Raw genomic sequence first — 19,684 nt, forward strand, 5'->3', positions numbered from 1 at the left:
GAAGGGAGAGTGAGAAAGGAAGGAAAGAAGAAAGAGAGAAAAAGAGGGAGGGAGGGAGGGAGGGAGGGAGGGAGGGAGGGAAGGAGGGAGGGAGGAAAGGGGAGGGAGGGAGAGGAAAGGGGAGGGAGGGAGGAAAGGGGAGGACTATGTGCAGGGCAGAGCATCCTTTTGGGTTCATGGGACATCAGTCCCATGTGAACAATACTAACAACATCTGAAATCTCTATATTAACAAAGCTCTGATTTGGCATGCCAGAAGAATGTCCTTCATAGCACTTCTAATACTCTCAGGCTAGCAGAAAGCAATCTCCCTCTACCACCTAGCAACTCTCTTTCCATGATGGCTCTAGGGACCCAGGAAGAAACTGCTAAAGGGTAGTACTCTAAGGAATGCTTAAGGGGGTCAAGGTCTCTAACCAGAGATTAAGTAGAAGGTGATAAAAGGGGTTGGAAATTTCAATGGAATGAATGAGTACATGAGGAAATATCGGAGGTTTTCTCTAGTGGCAGTATTGTCTGTCTGTGTATATGTTATTCATATCTCTCTCTTTCTCTCTCTCTCGTGCTCACTCTCTCTCTTGCTCTCACTCTCTCTGGAAATAAGGCTTTGAACACTCAGTCCTCCTGCCTCAGACTGTAGACTGCTGAGACTATAGGCATACACACATCCCCTCACTTAATGTGTATGCTTTTTATATTATTGGCACATAGTACACCTTTTTTTTGTCAGTATTGGAGCTTGAACTCAGGGTCTGTACTTGCCAGACAAATGTTCTACCACTTGATCCATGTCTCTATCCCTAGTCTATACCTCTTAACCAACTTCCTATATGAAATTGCTCTTATTCCTACTTTAATGCTGACTCCTAATCATTTTTATCATCATTGTTCCACCCTGCTGCTACCCATTAAGAGCCTTTGCTATACTTGGCCATCCAAACAAAGTAATTCCAAAAGATAAGCATGCTCTCCTATGAGGTCAATTTCATAGTTCTGAGATTGCCATTTATTAACAAACTGCACAGAAACGTCTACACTTTCTGAAATGACTGTTCATTTTTTTCCACCAGGAACAGAGCCAAAAACAAAGCATATTTCTTGAAAACTTAGGTGAGGTTTCTAAGAGTTAAACAAAACAGATTTAGCAGCAAAAGGCAGGAAGAGTAAAATTATAATTTGAACCAGGCAAACTGTTTTCATAACAGATAATGTGGTACTTAATGCACTTTGCAGAATATGGTATGCTAAAAACGCTCCTTATGGCAATAGCAGGCCTCTAGAGAGTGAAACCAGCCAAACAAAAGAGCTTTAAAGAAAAGGTAGGGAAAAGGAGCCATGTCAGCACTACAATGCCACAAAAGATTGATATAATTTGCTTTTCTGAATTACAACTTTTCTGCTTTAGTTTAAAAGCACAAAAAGTACATGATAAAAATTTGAACCATTTTGAGTTAGGAATGAATGCTAATTCGAAATTTACCCTAATTTAATGGATCAAACAAACACAAGCAATGCTGAGGTCAACCAAGTTACTAACATAGAACTACATGAGAGGCTCAGAGTTCTCCTCAATAGCTCCTTCTGGAACAGATTTCCTTTGAGTTCCTCAGTGGGTTGGCTAGCTGAAAGGACAGACTGGTGCTTCTTTACTTGAAATAAATATTCAGTCAAAACCTCCACCAAAAATTCATACTAAAAAGGCTTGATTCATTTCCTGCTGTGCTGGCCAAGTAAAAATAAGCACCAAAACTTCAATGCAGGTTGACTAGAAATTTTTCTAATAATCTTTAGATTTCTTGCATTAAACACACAGTACCTGAATCTTTCTTTTATGATGCTATCAGCCCCAAATTGTAAAAAGGAATGAAGGTTAGCCAATAAATATTGCTAAAATCAAAACTTAATACCTATTAGTATATACTTTCTCATTTCACTTATTCTCCGATTCCTCAGTGGAAACTCAGGCTTTGTTAGAAAATTACAATTTTCAGCTCATGCAAAAGCAGAACCCACATGTTTTTTCACATCAAAAAGCTAATAAAAGATGTTTGGCTAGTGGATCAACATGAAATTAATTGAAATAAGTTTTAAGATTACAAAATGGGTCAGTAGAACACAATGATAACTGTCAAGATTCAGATGATCATTATTCAGATACTGAGAGTCTAAAAGACTATATTAAGGGGGAAAAAAAGACTGAAGAAGCTGGGTACCAGTGGCTCAGGCCTGTAATCCCAGCCATCCGGGAGGCTGAGATCTGAGGATCACAGTTTGAAGCCAGCCCCTGCAAGAAAATCCATGAGACTCCTAACTCCAACTAGCCACCAAAAAGGCAGAGGTAGAGGCTCAAGCAGTATGATCCTACCCTTGAGCAAGAAAAAAATCTCATGGACAACACCCAGGCCTGGAGTTCAAGCCCTAGGACAGGCCCTACAAAACAAAAACAAAAATTTAGGATTAAACAGAGCCTTTCTACAACTTATCCACACCTGTGTTAGATAATCTTCTGGAATAGCATAAAACAATTCTAATTTCCACATGACAAACCTCATTTCCCAAAAGACAGCAGCCAGGCCTCCTTTCAGTCTTCTTCAATTTACTAAATCAATTAAACCAGCAGTATACCTATGACACATATTTTTTTAAAACACCCTCCCCATCCTAGTCATATTTCCCTAGACCTCCCTGAGACTGGGACATATGGGACAGACTTAGATTATGTTAACATTTTAACCCTGACACACTGTTCACCTGTATACCTTTAAAATTCTAACTAGTATTTATCTTTCTTCATGTCGAAAATACTCCATGAAAGTATTTTCAATGTCCTAACATATTACATAAAATCAAACTCATGTTAGATTCCTTTTAAGAATACTATATAAAAATTTTTTAATTTATAATTTAGAATATACGAAGAAAAATTTAAGAGATATTCTTTTCAGTATCCTATGAAAAGCATACTATTTTCTTACTGGTTTTACAACTTTTTAATGAAAATATCAAAAAATGGTATTAGATTTTTATTAGGCATTATTTTACTTACTAGAGAAGTTTTCTTATGCACCAAAAAGAGAAAAAGAATAAACACTGAGTTTCTATAACTAATAAGATCTTTTGAGTATTGCTTTCTTTACGTTGTTCTCATCATGTGTCTACAGAATTATTTCAAAACAAATCCCAGCATCACACTATTTTGTCTTCAACTGAAATACACCAGGTACTCATGCCTATTGTGGCTAATCTTGACAGTCAATTTGAGGGGACCTAGAACCACCTAGATTAGAAAGACATATTTCTGATTGCATCTGTGAGGGCATTAGCATAGAGAATTAACTAAGGGAGAAAGTCCTACCTTGAACATCGGCAGCACCATCCCTATGGCTGTAAGCCCAGATGGAATAGAAGAAAAAGAGAAATGCCTGCCAGATAATGGTAACTCATGCTTGGAATCCTAGCTACTCAGGAGGCTGAGGACCATGTTTTGGAAACAGTCCAGGCAGAAAAATTGCCAAGATTCTTATCTTCAGGCCCCAAAAAGAACAAGGAGGAGGAGGAGGAAGAAGAGGGAAGAAGGAAGAAAGGAGAAAGAAGGAAGAGGAGGAGGAAGAGGTATAAGAGGATAGAATGAAGAAAGAAGGAGGAAAAAGGAAGAAGAGAAGGAGAAGCAAGAGGAAGGGAGAGGCTTGTTGGCTTATACTTTCTCTCTCTTAAGCTCCTGACCACAATGATGTGAGATGCTTAGTTCTGCCATGCCCTTGCCATGATGGGCTAAAAACACTTTTTTTTTTTAAAAGCCAAAATGAATATTTCCTTCTTTAAGCTGTTTCCATTAGGCATTTGTCACAGCAATGAAAACTAACACTAACACAGGGCTTCATGTGCCATAAGCACCATGCTTACTTTTTCTAGTCTTCAATATAAACTAACAATGTCAAGCCTAATTCTGTCCTCTCTAGGCTCTGTATTCTCAGACGACACTAGTTTTCCTAGTCCATGCTTTAACTGTTTCCACACGTTTATTATAGAACCTGGATGCTCTACTCTTGCTAGATAATATTTCTTTGTCACCAGCTTTTACATAATTTGGGATTGACATTGTTTAGTGTGTTTATGCAATGGAACAAATTTACAAATAAATGTGTCAGTTACTGATACGCCAGCTAATAAATTCTAGGTAAGCATATTTAATAAGCTGTCTGATGAACAACTTCAAATAACTCACTGAACTTGGGAAATACTTTGCAAAAATACTTCACCTGCTGGGTGCTGATGGCTCACACCTGTCACCCTAGCTACTCAGGAGGTGGAAGCCAGCCAGGCAGGAAAGTCAATGAGACTCTTGTCTCCATTTAAGCACCAAAAAAGCCAGAAATGGAGTAGTGGCTCAAGTGGTAGAGCGCTAGCCTTGAGCAAAAAAGCTCAGGGACTCTGGGGGCTGGGGATATAGCCTAGTGGCAAGAGTGCCTGCCTCGGATACACGAGGCCCTAGGTTCGATTCCCCAGCACCACATATACAGAAAACGGCCAGAAGCAGCGCTGTGGCTCAAGTGGCAGAGTGCTAGCCTTGAGCGGGAAGAAGCCAGGGACAGTGCTCAGGCCCTGAGTCCAAGGCCCAGGACTGGCCAAAAAAAAAAAAAAGCTCAGGGACAGTGCCCAGGCCCTGAATTCAAGTCCCAGGACAAGCGCACGAACCTGCACACCACATGTGCGTGCGCGCGCACACAAACACAGTCACACACTCTTTACCCATAAAAAGATGCAATAATAAAACTAAAAACTAGTAATATTCACTTTTACTTCAACATAGGCTGTAGTTCCCCAAACATAAATTTATAGAATCTACTATTAGGATGGTTTTACTTTAAATTTTAGGACCTGTAGTTTAATATCAAATATGTAAAATGAAATATTTCTAATCACTTTGAAAGAAAGCAATAGTTAGCTATCAAATGCCATAACTGGCTTTAGACAGATCTAAGGCAATTCTATGTGATTTATAAGTTACAAAAAATATCCACACTATGCTAGAAAATGTGAAGGTTTGCAAAGGTAGGATAGTTCCAAACAATCATTACAAGACAGGATTCCTAAGAGTAGCAAGTAATCATTACACAAGCTGAAAACTTGCAGAAAGCCAAGTGAGAAGCAAATATAAAACCCACCTAAAAAGACTACAGAGCCTTATCTGAGAAGTTGTTAAAAATCTTTCAGTCAGGAAATATGAAGAATCTAAAATATTTTGGTGGATGACTTAATTGAGTTGCAGGGGTTGAAAAGTGTGATGAAAAGGTTTTAAGAGAAGAGTAAAAGAGGGAGGTATGCATACTTCACTTTTCATCAACACTTCAGCGTTTCAATAACATTTCCACCTAGATTCAGACATAAACCTTGTTGTAATTTTCTGCCACATAAGATACCCAATTTTAGCACATGCAACTAAACAAACTTATAAAACAAACAGGCAATAAGAGAATAGTGTATTTGTTTTGTCGATTTTTAATTACGCAATTAGTAAGCACCACGTTTCAAACTTACATCTGAACCCACACTCTTTGTGGGACCCTGGAAGGCAGGTTTGGTCACAGAGAGTTTTCCATTCACTGGGCTATTCACCACAGGGGCCGGTACGACATTCACCACATGATTAGGTAGTTGTGTGGCTCCTCCAGTGACAGCAAGGACAGGCTGAGCAGAGGGCAGAACTCCTGGGGGCTGGAGTTGTACCACAGTGGGCTGAGAGAGCAAAACCGTCTGACCTACATTTAGAAAAAAAAAAAAAAAGAAAGAAAATGAATCAGAAGGTGCAGAACTACTGTGGTAAAGAAGCAGTCCAACATCTAGGTCTCTTCTGCAGATACAATAAGTAGATCAACCCAAAGGGATTTCCCTACCGTCAAATACAACATGACCAACAGCCCATATACTCTGTATGTTCATGGGAACTCTGCTAATATGTCTAGTAGAACTAAGTTCCTGACCTCTTTGAGTATATTTCAAAACCAGTCATAGTAGCATGCCCCTGTAGTCCTAGCACTCTAGAAACTGAGGCACAAGGTATCACCTGAGCCCAGAAGTACAAGGTCAGCCTTTGCAACATAGCAAGACCCCCATCTAAATATATACATCTGTTATTTATAGATATATGCACATATCAATATATTTCCATATTTGTCTTTTTCAACTACACATGTATCCAATTTTCTGTTTTGTGTGATTTCTCCAAGTGTTAACCTATGAAATTTATTGGTGCAAAAGAATTCTTCATGTTATAAATAACAAATTTTTTAAATTAATAGGATTTATAGTCAGGTACCAGTGGCTCACAGCTATAATCCTAGCTACTTAAGAGGCTAAGATCTTAAAGGAAATAAAAACCAAAACAACACTGAGATTCCATTTCAGCCTGGTTAGAATGGTTGTCATCAAGAATACAAAAAACAACAGATGTTAGAGCAGATGAAGGGGAGAAGGAACCCTAATATAATGTTGTGGAAATATAAACTTGTTCAGCCATTCTGGAAAGCAGTCTGGAGATTCCTCAAAAAACTTAAACATAGAACTACACTATTATCCAGTAATACCACTCGGGAGTATTTACAAATCAGGATACAGTAAAGCTACTTGTACAACCATGTTCATTGTTGCACTATTCACCACAGTCAAGGTAGGAAAACAGCCCAGATGTCCCTCAATGGACAAATGGATTAAGACAACAGGGTATATATACACAATAGAACTTTACTCATTTATTAGGAAGAATATTACCTCATTTGCAAAGAAATTGTCAGACCTGGAAGTGAAGTAAGTCATCTGCAAAGAAACGGATGAACCTGGAAGTCAGGCCCAGAGAGACAAAGGACATGTTCTCTCCACATGTGGAAGCTAGGACTAATTTATAAATGTACAAATAAAGCATACAGGGCAGTATACAAGTAAACACAGATGTATTAAATGAAGTATGGTATTTACAGAGGAAGAATTTAATTGGTGTAATTTCTTATAAAAACTCATAGTCCAACAAAATGAATACCAGGAAACTGGCCCTTGAAAGGTATAAAGAGGAGATAAAAGAGAGTGGATAGACAAATGAAGAAAGGGAAGGGAGAATGCAGTCATAATATTTAATGCATAACTTATGAAACTAAGAAAACTGAGGGGCTGGGAATATGGCCTGGAGGCAAAAAGTGCTTGCCTTGTATACATGAAGCCCTGGGTTCAATTCCCCAGGACCACATATATAGAAAAAGCCAGAAGTACCCAATAGCTATACCCTTATGAACACATAAGATAATGCTAAGTGAAATGAACTCCATGTTATGGAAACGATTGTTATATCACAGTGGTAACTACTTTCAACGTGCCATATGTAACTGTAGCCTCTATTATTGATGATATTCCTGTATCACCTTCCTGTGGTTGTACCTACACTATCTCTGTATCTTATCTGAGTATACTGGAAACCGGGTATACTGGTATTAGAACCAGGAAATTGGAAGGGAATACCAAAATCGAGAGACACAGGGTAAAAAAAGACAAACAACTACAAAAGCAATACTTACAAACTGTTTGGTGAAAATGAACTGAACAACTGAACAACTCATGGGGGGGAGGGGGAAGGGAAAGGGGGAGGGAGAGGGGAGAATGAGGGACGAGGTAACAAACAGTATAAGAAATGTATCCACTGCCTAATGTATGAAACTGTAACCTCTCTGTAATTCAGTTTGATAATAAAAAATATATATATTTAAAAAAAAAGAAAAAGCCAGAAGTGGTGCTGTGGCTCAAGTGGCAGAGTGCTAGCCTTGAGCAAAAAGAAGCCAAGGACAGTGCTCAGGCCCTGAGTCCAAGGCCCAGCACTGGTAAAAAAAAAAAAAAAAGAAGAAGAAGAAGAAAATTGAGAGGGGGAGGATAAGGGAAAATGATGTAGGAGGTGACATTGATTAAGATATATTGTACTTATAAAATTATTTCTTGAATCCTTTGTGGAACTACTTAAAGATAATAAAAATATAGTTCGGTTTTAAAATAAAAGATCTAAGAATCAAGTCTGGATGCTAGCCTGGGCAGAAAAGTCTCTGAAGCTCTTATCTCCAATTAACCACCAAAAAGCCAGAAAGAACTGTGACTTGGTGGTAGAGGGCCAGCTTTGAGCAAAAGAATAAGGTATAGCATCCAAGCCCTGAATTCAAGCCACAGTACAAACACAAAAAATAATAATTAATTAATAAACAATATTTACATATATATACACAAATACATGAACAAAGTAAGTAATAATAGGAGACTAGGCACTACAAATACCAAAAATCACAAAACCATTTGAGATGAATTATTAGCTAATAAGCACAGAAAACCTAAATCTATTAATTTTAAATAGTCTATAGATAATAACACTTCTAAGCTCTGTCAAAAAAAAAGGCTTTCAAATCTTTTCTTAGTCTTTATATTTCATGCTCATCTGGGAACTAGCATCATTTCCCTAAAGAAATGATAACTCATAATACTGATCTATTAAAAACTTTACTTGCCTAGTGTTTCCTTTTAGATATGACCAATTTTATTAGGTATTGAAAGCCTCACCTAATATCCACAACAGCCTATTAGCCCTGTCTAACAAATAAAGGTGCTGAAATGAAAGTTCCATATAAACTTGGAATTCTTTGAGAAAAAAAGAGCAATATATTTCCAGCGGCCTAATAGGACTCTTATAAAACTCAGAACAGTATTTCAAAGGATCAGAACAAAGTTAAAATCAAAATAAAGCTTCAGAACACCTGTTAGGAACATCTGTCTTTGCTAAAAAGAAAGAAAAGAAAAGAAAGAGCAAGCAGGCCACTTTTACAAGATCAAAGTTTTGCTTCAGTCAATTAGAAATCAATTAACAACATTTTATCCCAATTTAATTAACAGCATTCAAAATTAGTACATTAATAAGAAGAAATGACAAAAGGAAATGTAAGTGAACATACAATACTTATACCTGTATACCCATGCTTATATACAACTTTTCATAAAAGCAACACATAGAATCAGCCTAACTGCCCAAGAAATGATGTATGAGTACATGACATATGTGGTACATATAAACAATGGATGGAACAAGAAATCATCATGTTGAGCAAGATAAGCTACCTCAGAAAAACAAACACTGTATATTATCAGTCATATGTGGTATCTAGATCGAAAAATAACAACAATAATAATATGACATTATTACAAAAAGGGGACTATTGGAGGGAAGGAGCAATAAGAAACAGTGGACAAAAGAGTAATAGAGGTGAATATGATTAAAGTATATTAGATGAACCCCTCTGTGCAATTAATTTATTCTTTTAAAAAAAGCTTAATAAAAGCGCTGAGGGCATGGCTCAAGTGATAGAGCACTGCCCTAGCTTGAGGCCGTGTGTGTGTGTGTGTGTGTGTGTGTGTGTGTGTGTGTGTGTGTGTGATGTTGTACATCATATATATTACTATATTGCTATTATATATTTTAATACATTATACATAATATATGTACATATATGTATGCTCAGAATCATACCTCAAGTAATAGCATACCTGCCTAGCAAATTCAAGGCTGAGTCAATATTAATCAATCAATCAAATTTTTTTTTTTTTTTTGCCAGTCCTGGGCCTTGGACTCAGGGCCTGAGCACTGTCCCTGGCTTCTTTTTGCTCAAGGCTAGTACTCTGCCACTTGAGCCACAGCGCCACTTCTGGCCATTTTCTATTTATGTGGTGCTGGGGAATTGAACCCAGGGCTTCATGTATACGACGCAAGCACTCTTGCCACTAGGCCATGTTCCCAGCCCCTCAATCAATTAAAATTTAAAGACAAAAATAGTTTTATAGACTTGAGCGCATGCAGATTACCTGAGCATAAATAAGGACTAGACATTTTGATCTTCTTATTTTCCCTTGTACTAACCATTATGAAATAAACACAAATAAAAAGGGTTCAGAGGAAGGTATAAATATACTTGAATCAACTATGCAAATAAAAGCAATTAATATACAAAGTAAACAGCCCATGTCAATGGGTTAAGTAATAAGAAATAACAGTTTATTTGGTACTATAAAAAGACATACTAGCTGGGTGCCAGAACTGAGATCCTCAGATCTCAGTTTGAAGCCAGCTTGGACAGGAAAGTATCTTATCTCCAATTAATCACAAAAAGCACTTGGAAGTGGTATACTGGCTCAAGTGGTAGAGTGCTAGCCCTGAGAAAGAGCTCAGAGAAGGCCCAGGACGGGAGGGGGGCGGCGGAGAGAGGGGGGCGGGGGAGGCAGGTGGAGCTGCTAATTATAATGTAAAATTTAAACCAAGAATTCCCAACCCTGAATATAAGTATTTTTCTTTATTGGTGGGGGGGAAGGGGGGGAGGGGGGGGCTGACAGTAGCTGGGTTTAAGTACAGGGCTTCATATTTGGCAAGTGCTCTACTACTTGAGCTGTGCTCCCAGGGCCAGCTTCAGACTGTGGCACTCCTACCTTCATTTCCCAAGTAATTAGGATTATAGTGTGCAACATCCCACCAAGCCCAGTGTTGTTTAAGAGTAAAAAATATTACAGTGCCACAAGTGGTGGCACATACCTGATCACTTAGGAGACAGAAGCTGAAGGATCACAAGTTTTGCAAAGCATGGTCTACACAGTAAGTTCAAGGCCAGCCTAAGTTGCATATCGAGACTGACTCAAAAAACAAAACATTTTTTTTTCTTAAAAACTTCATGTTTCCAAATGACTATGGTTATCCTTTTGTTTCTACAGACTGAGAAAATACATGAGAAAAAGCTAAGAATTTTGGAGTGATTTAAGATGAATGAAACTATTTATTCTCTGTAAAATACTTGCTACAAGTACAGATTGGAGGATGCTATACAAAAGAGCCATAAAGCTATCACTCTCCTCATCTACATTCCAAGGTCTATAGGTTGAGAACCACTGACCTATAGCAATACTTTGAGAAGATCTGTTCCATATTCTCTCATTTTAAAAGTTACAATATAAAGACCTTCCTTCAAATTAATCATTGCTCAAAATTTTGAATCTATTCCAAAGAACAGAGAAGTTGGTAAACATACAGAATTAAGTCAGTTCAAAGGAAGGATCAGACTTGTAGCCCCAGATTTAGGTAGAATTAAAGCCATACATTTAAAGCACTGGCTGATAAAGCATAAAGATGTCACTGTAATATTTCTTGAAACTAATTAAGATACATAATCCAAATCTGTACTTTCCTCCACTGTCTAGTTATCACCATCTCCTCACTCAAGAGAACTGCATCATGGAGAGAAGGCAATGGAGGATCACCAAGGCAGGGTCTGTGCACCAAATGTGGCTGAAGTCCTACCGGGCCACAATTTCCTTCTTTCCCATGAATCATGCCTTTTCATCCCAAAGTGCTCAACTATCCTCAAATTACCCAGCATCTAATCAAGATCCTCTAAATATTCTACGCATATTCAGGTTTAAGACAGAATGGAGGGAAACAACTAAATTTTTACTACAATGTGTCCAAGAACAAAAAACCTTCCATGGTGCTTTGCTAAATGCTCTCCAGACCACAAGCTACAATGAAAAGGACTGTTTGGAGACTTAATAGTTAGCAGCTGAACAGTTACTACTGTTCCTAGTGTGGAAACAGATAAAACGGAACATACCAAAAGGCTGTTTATTCATTTCAGCATGCTCAAAATCCTCTTTGGTATTATATGCAAATCCCCATAATGGAAGGCAGCTGGACTCCACACTGGATACTTACGACTGTATAACTCACTCGTTTTGGTGGTCAATTCTTTCTTTTCAACTTTTCAAAGCTTTCAAGCTATGTATCAAACATTTATTAAATCCTTACTTTGTCTAAAATAGCATACCTGTGTGACTTTAGGCAAATAATTTCTTTGTGCCTAGTTTGCTCATCTATAAAATGAAACTGTTGGTACATCTCCTCCCAGAGGTATATGGATTAAATAATACACTAAGTCAGTTATGGTAATTGCAGCAGGAGGCTGAAGGATAAGGATCATAAATTTGGAGCTAGCCTATGCAATATGGAAGAAAGGGAGGGAGGAAGGAAGAGAATAAATTTAAAGCACTCAGAAGAGAAAATTTTATTATTAATACCTTTCTCAAAAATAACAGCTTCCAGAAAGGTAATGCATGTATTATTTTTTAGTTCTCATGGTGAGATGTTACTTAGTTGTTCATACAAATTATAAAAATCTGTCCAATTAAAAGGTAGAATTCTTTGAAACACAACTACATCTCATAATTATAAAGACTCAGCCAGACTGTCCATGCTCAAGTTCTGGTTCTACTTCTTACAAAGAGAAGTTACTTTACTTCTACCACCTATTTCAATGATATGCACTATAGTCTAACAAGCCAAGACAGAAATATAGAAATAAATTGAGATGCCTTCTCTTCTACCCTTCTTCTCCCTTTCACACTATCCAATTAATATTTCTACTAATATTTCCACTCTCAATCTGTTCTCTAGTTACTGACATTGCCAGCTTTCATCATCTCTCATCTGGGCTACTTCTTAACAGTCCTAAAAGACATATAGGACTTAGAAGCAGAAATAGGCAGAAAATGTTCCAGTGTAAAGTAACACAAACCAAGAAACTAAGGCAAACAAGAAGATTCAAGGGACAATCCCATGTCAGTTGGGATAGAACTCAGAGAAATGAATGTTTCATTATGTAAAGTTAGAAAAGTAAACTGGAGCCACATTATAAAGGGTTCTACATTGCATACTAGATAATTTGAATTTAATCCTGCAGGATTGTATCTAATCCACCAATGGTAAAATACTATGAATAATGACATTAAGTATAAATACCTCGCCTTCTTCCTCTTTCCCCATTCCGAAACTACACACATACACACACATTTAAATATGTGTAATAATATCTCTTGCTTAAATTATACTATAATAAAAAAAACTTTCACTGCCTCATATTAGCACATGCTCACAAAAAAATATAGTCTTCAGATCATGTAAAATCATTCAAATTGGGAATAAAGTGGAATTCAGGTTTTTTTAATTAATAAACTAACCAGAAAAGAACAATTTGTCACTTGCTACACTTGCTATAGGTAATGATCTTCTAGCACTCAGAATCAATGGTCTAAGAACAAACTTTTAGGAATATCCCTTCTTTAAACATTTCCATATTTATTTCAGGCTTTTACTTTTCACAGAATAATTTTAACAGATTATGGAAATTATAATGGGGTTCTTCATGAATTTAAATTGTTAGCTTTTAGAAAGATCCTAATGAAAATTTTGGAGATTATCCCTACAAACATTTACATATGAACATTTACTAAACCTTTCCTTCAAGGATTTTGTGAAACCTTAACAACTATTTACAAATAGAGTACCTATTTTACAGAATTGCTAATTATTTTTTTACAGCTAACTGCTAATTTTTTTGTAGCTGAGGGAGAAAAAAAAAGTATTTCAAATGTTTTAATTTTTTATTTGGCCTGTTTTGGCTTTCATTTGGCTTATTTTACTTGTTTTACTTGGCTTGTTTCAGGAGGGATTGAGTGATGGATTTTTCCCTGAGCCATCATCCTTGAATTTAGTTCTATTTATTTAGTCCTATTGTCTATGACTATGGAACAGAACAAAGCTAATAGAGGATAATGAAATTTAAGACCTTGCCTTCATTAAAACTATGCTCCAAAGATTAAAAGCTAGCTATTTGCAAATATATGTATATATGTATATATCGATAAAAGCTAATGTTGCACTGACATCCCATACCCCATTGCTACCTAGTACTACTTGGTACCAACAAGATAAATGCTGTATAATCTTTCTCATACATGTGTACACATGTTAGTATTAGTACAACAATAACTAAGTTGCTTAAGAGATCTCCAGGAGCAAATGACTCCCATATCTGCATCATACTAAATTCTGAAACTTAAAACTTTATACAATCCCAACTTAAACTTCTTGTAGAATCACAAGTATGTGAGGCCATCTTGTGGATAAAATAGGAAAACACACAAATTCTTAGTAAATCAGTAAAGTTTAGGTCTCCTAATACCACAATTCCAGTTCAAAGCCCTGCTTACTAGATAAAACATGCAGTCTCCTCAGAAATTTAGAGTCAAATTCTATTGCTATAACACACCTATCAGAACTGAAAGAGATCATACTATTTTAAATCCTGGCCATTCTTTTAAAAAGTTATGAAGCCACATGGCACCAAGAAAGTTTCCCTTATTTTCTTCTTCATTACAAATGGTTAGATAAAACCAAAAATCTTGCAGACAGGTGTTAGAATGATTAAACTTAAGAAAAAAGAATTATCAGATAAAATTGATCTGTAGATAAACTGCTTAGGACAGATCAATTTACTTAGGACAGGAGGCATATATTAATCATCTCTGCTATAGCCTGAGAACCAAAGACAATTCCTGACACATAGTACCTGTGCAGAAGTGATAAGCTGAATCCAAATAAACCATGTGACACAAGCCTTACAGTCTTCCAAATAAATATATACAGTCTCAAATTCTACATGGGTACCTTTGTTGGGTGCAGGCTGTATACTGATAATTGGGTGCTGCTTTGCTAGAGGCATAAGCGTTGGCAGAGTCTGAATAATGATGGCTTTTGCTGGAACACTGCAGTTAGTTTGAGTCTTGGGTGCTGCTGGAAGTAATAAAGGCTTGGGCTGAATTGAAGGTTTTGAACTCATCAGAACTTTTTTCTTTGGAGTTGATCCATTTTCTGAAGAAATAAAACAAACTTACAAATCAATCTGAAAGCAATTAAGCATGCCCTAGAAAACAGATATTACACTTTCCTACACACATAATCTTGATTTCTAAGAAACTATCTTCAGCTAGAGTTTAAGAATAGCTATTCTACTTGAATGAACTAAAGACAAGTCCTTAATCTGAGATCTTCCTTTTTGAACAAGCTGCAGTTTGGGAAAGTGACAGTTAAAGCCCCAGAAGAAAGCCTAGAGTTTAATAAGGTAACAAATATCATAGTCAAATGGCTTGCACATTCAAGACCTTATTTGAAGCCTTGGAATTGATCCTGAACATGAAGGAGTCTGAAATTAAAGTATTTTCACTTTGTGCAGGTAAGAGACAAAATGTCAAGCACTGGTGATTCACACCTGTAATCTTAGCTACTCAGGAGACTGAGATTTCTATTCAAAGCCTGTGGGGCAAGAAAGTTTGTGAGACTCTTTTATCTAATTAACCACCAAAAAGCTGGAAGTAGAGCTGTTGCTCAAGTGGTAGAATACCAGCCTTGAGCAGAAAAAGCTAAGGGACAGTGCCCAGAACTCAGAGTTCAAGCCCTAGTACCAACACACACACACACACACACACACACACACACACACACACACACACACAAATGATAGGGCGATTTTTTCCCTTCCATCTACACAGTAACCATAACAAAAAAAAAAAAACGAAGGATCACTAATTTAAAAATGAGCCAGATCAATGCTTTATTTGAAGAAATGAACCCAAGACTAAAACAGAAATAACAGAGGTGCTGGTAGCTCATGTTTAGAGTCTTAGCTATTTAGAAGACTGAGATCTAGAAGACTGGAGTTCAAAGCCAAACCAGGAAGAAAAGTCTTAAAGACTCTATCTCCAAAATAACAGCCAGGCTTGAGGTGTGGCTCAAATGGTAGAGTACCAGTCATAAACAAGTAAGCCAAGTGAGTGTGAAGTCCTGAGTTCAAGCCCTAGCATAAAACAAAGAAAGGGAGGGATGGAGGAAAGGAAGGGTGGGAGGGAGGGAGGAAGAGAAGAAAGGAAGACAGGGGGGAAAGAAAGGGTAGGAGAGAGGGAAGAACTAGGAGATAAATACCAATTTTGTTCCTAGGACCAATGATGGGCTTTTCTTCCTTCAGTGGCTCTACTGAGGAAGGACTATTACAGCTTTCACCATATAAGGAAAGTGGAGACATCTGGGAACTAGAAGACAAATCCAACTCCTCCTATAGCAAATAACACAAATAAATTAATACAATGAAGTACAATCATGAACAGAAAATCACTTAGAAGACAAGAGCTAAATATATATAGAAAAATGCTTGAAGGCTAAGATAAGATATGAAAAACTGTATATTTTAACTACTGACTATGGAAAAATATCATCATTACCCATCAACCCAAAGGAAAATGCAAAGTATCTCTAATCCATCCATTTACATTAAAACTTAATTTATAGTCATAAGCATTTAGTTTCATTATAAGGTACAGTTAAAGCATTATCCTTTTTACATAATGTCTTTTATTAAGTCTTAAAAGAATCTCAGAAGCAAAATAACTTATTATTTTTATTCTTTTCTATTTATTAACATTACCTTTGTCACAAATGTTGGAAAGAAATACACTAAAAGAAATTGGGCTATTTAATTTAATAGGTGAATTTGATAACATAACGATATATGAAGACAACATTAACATTTTCCAAATCTCTTTTAATAGTCAATGGATCTGTCTCATTTTGTTGGAATACAGTAGTCAAATATAGAAGAAAAGCAGCATTCAGAGAAAAAAATATATATATATGATAATGGACTAAGCATAATCTCTACTTCATACCATCTTTAAATAATCTATGATTAGTACAAGAAAATTAACTGAGCTAAATAAACACTGTGAGATACACTTTTTTTTTTTTTTTTTTGTCCATCATGGGGCTTGAACTCAGGGCCTGGGCACTGTCCCTTTGCCTTTTTGCTCAAGGATAGCACTCTACCACTTTGGCCACAGCACCACTTCCAGTATCCTGGCAGTTAATTGGAGATAAGAATCTCATAACTTTCCAGCCCAGCTGGCTTCAATCCATGGTCCTCCTGAATAGCTAAGATTACAAGCAAAAGCCAACAGCACCTGGTTCTTTTCCTTCCTTCCTTCCTTCCTTCCTTCCTTCCTTCCTTCCTTCCTTCCTTCCTTTCATTCTTTCTTTCTCTCTTTCCTTTTTTCCTTGGTTTATTCCCTTTTGTCATTGTTTTAATATTTGTACCCTTTGTCTTATATGTTGCAGATCCTGAGGTGCCAGGAGCTGGCAAGGTGTGAGCAAAGGCTCCACCCCATTGTCTCCAACCCTCAGGGCTGCATAGGTTTGCCCTTTCATTTTGGGGAAGTGCTTCTTTCAGCTTCTGGGCCTGGGGGCTTATCTGGGGAGGCATGGTAGACAAGGATTGATGGAAATAGAATGAAGAAATAAACCAATAACTTACGGTGAGATACAGGAGGTAATCAAGAACCTCCCTACTAAGAAAAGCCCAGGCCCAGATGGATTCACCAACGAATTCTACAAAACCTTTAGTGAGGAGCTAATTCCAATACTCCTCAAACTCTTCCGCGAAATAGAAACAGAGGGAGAAATCCCAAACTCATTCTACGAAGCTAATATCATACTCATTCCCAAACCAGGCAAAGATCCAACAAAAAAAGAGAACTACAGACCAATATCACTAATGAACACAGATGCAAAGCTCCTCAATAAAATATTAGCTAACAGGATCCAGAAACTGATCAAGAATATCATACATCATGACCAAGTAGGCTTCATCCCTCAGTCACAAGGATGGTTCAACATCCGTAAATCAATCAACGTAATTCACCACATAAACAGAACTAAAATCAAGAATCACATTGTTATCTCAGTCGATGCCCAAAAAGCCTTTGACAAAATACAACATCCATACCTATTAAAAGCTTTGGAGAAAACAGGAATAGATGGAACATTCCTCAAAACAATAAAAGCCATATACAACAGACCAACTGCTAATATCAGATTAAATGGAGAGAAACTTAAATCATTCCCCCTAAACTCAGGAACAAGACAAGGATGCCCACTCTCCCCACTTCTGTTCAACATAGTGCTGGAATCCCTAGCCATAGCAATAAGGCAAGAGGAGGACATCAAAGGGATCCACATCGGCAAGGAAGAAATCAAGTTATCCCTATTCGCAGACGACATGATCTTATATCTGAAGGACCCAAAAAACTCAGTCCCCAAACTCCTACACCTAATAAACCAATTTGGCAAAGTAGCAGGATACAAAATCAATCCACAAAAGTCAGCAGCTTTTCTGTACACCAGCAATAGACAAACAGAAAAGGAAATTATGGAAACAATTCCATTTACAGTAGCCAAAAAAAGAATAAAGTACCTAGGGATCAACTTAACCAAGGACGTGACGGACCTATTCAATGAAAACTACAAAAATCTAATAAGGGAAATCAAAGAAGACACAAGGAGATGGAAAGACCTCCTCCCGTGCTCATGGGTAGGCAGAATCAATAGTGAAAATGGCCATATTGCCCAAATTGTTATACAAATTCAATGCAATACCTATCAAAATCCCAGCCACATTCTTCACTGAAATAGAGAAACCAATCCATAAATTGATATGGAACAGCAAAAACCTAGAATAGCCAAAGCAATTCTAGGCAAAAAAAAATAGTGCAGGAGCTATCACCATACCAGACTTCAAGCTCTACTACAAGGCCATCATAACAAAAACAGCATGGTATTGGTATAAAAACAGATCGGAAGACCAGTGGATTAGAATTGAAGACCCAGAAATAAAACCACACTCTTACAGCCAACTGATATTCGACAAAGGAGCTGAAGACATACAATGGAATAAATATAGCCTCTTCAACTACTGGTGCTGGGAGAACTGGGCAGCCATATGCAGAAAACTCAAAGTAGACCCAAGCCTATCACCATGCACCAAGATCAACTCAAAATGGATCAAGGACCTCAATATCAGACCTGAATCCTTGAAACTACTGAAGGACAGAGTAGGAAAGACACTAGAACTTATAAGCACAGGAAGAAACTTCCTGAATAGAGTCCCAGGGGCACAACAAATAGGGGAAAGACTCAACAAATGGGACTACTACAAATTAAAAAGTTTCTGCACAGCTAAGGTCATAGCCACCAAAATAGAAAGACAGCCAACGATATGGGAAAGGATATTTACCAGCACAGCAACAGACAAAGGCCTGATATCTGTCATCTACAGAGAACTCAAAAAACTAAGCCCCTCCAAGCCCAATAAACCTATTAGGAAATGGGCAAAAGAGCTAAAGAGAGACTTCACAAGAGATGATATAAAAATGGCAAAGAAACACATGAGGAAATGCTCAACATCCCTGCTAGTAAAGGAAATGCAAATAAAAACAACCCTGAGATACCACCTCACCCCAGTTAGAATGGCCTATACTCTGAACTCAGGAAACAACAAATGCTGGAGGGGCTGTGGGGAAAGAGGAACCCTTCTCCATTGTTGGTGGGAGTGCAAATTAGTACAACCACTTTGGAGAACAGTATGGAGGTTTCTCAAAAAGCTCAATATAGACCTACCCTATGACCCAGCCATACCACTCCTAGGCATCTATCCTAAACAGCAAAACCCAAGATATCAAAAAGACATTTGTACTTCCATGTTTATCGTGGCACAATTCACAATAGCCAAAATATGGAAACAACCCAGATGCCCCTCCACAGACGAATGGATCCAAAAAATATGGTACTTATACACAATGGAATACTACATAGCGATTAGGAATGGTGAAATATTGTTATTCGCAGGGAAATGGTCAGAACTCGAACAAATAATGTTGAGTGAGACAAGCCTAGAACACAGAAAACAAAGGG

General features: G+C 37.4%; 1 protein-coding gene across 2 annotated transcripts in view; it reads right to left on the bottom strand.

Annotated features, from left to right (window-relative positions):
* Atf6 (activating transcription factor 6) overlaps nucleotides 1–19,684 on the bottom strand; it is a 164,666-nt gene that overhangs the window by 123,170 nt on the left and 21,812 nt on the right. The window contains exons 5-7 of one of the 2 annotated variants that reach the window (XM_048357850.1): nucleotides 15,869–15,995; nucleotides 14,558–14,761; nucleotides 5,539–5,759 (exon numbers count right to left, since the gene is read on the bottom strand). In XM_048357850.1, coding sequence (XP_048213807.1) covers nucleotides 5,539–5,759; nucleotides 14,558–14,761; nucleotides 15,869–15,995 — 552 coding nt within the window. Of the gene's footprint in view, nucleotides 1–5,538; nucleotides 5,760–14,557; nucleotides 14,762–15,868; nucleotides 15,999–19,684 lie in introns of both variants that reach the window. The other variant, XM_048357849.1, reaches the window with a different exon arrangement.

The sequence above is a fragment of the Perognathus longimembris genome, chromosome 11 (genome assembly GCF_023159225.1).
Source record: "Perognathus longimembris pacificus isolate PPM17 chromosome 11, ASM2315922v1, whole genome shotgun sequence".
NCBI lineage: Eukaryota > Metazoa > Chordata > Mammalia > Rodentia > Heteromyidae > Perognathus > Perognathus longimembris.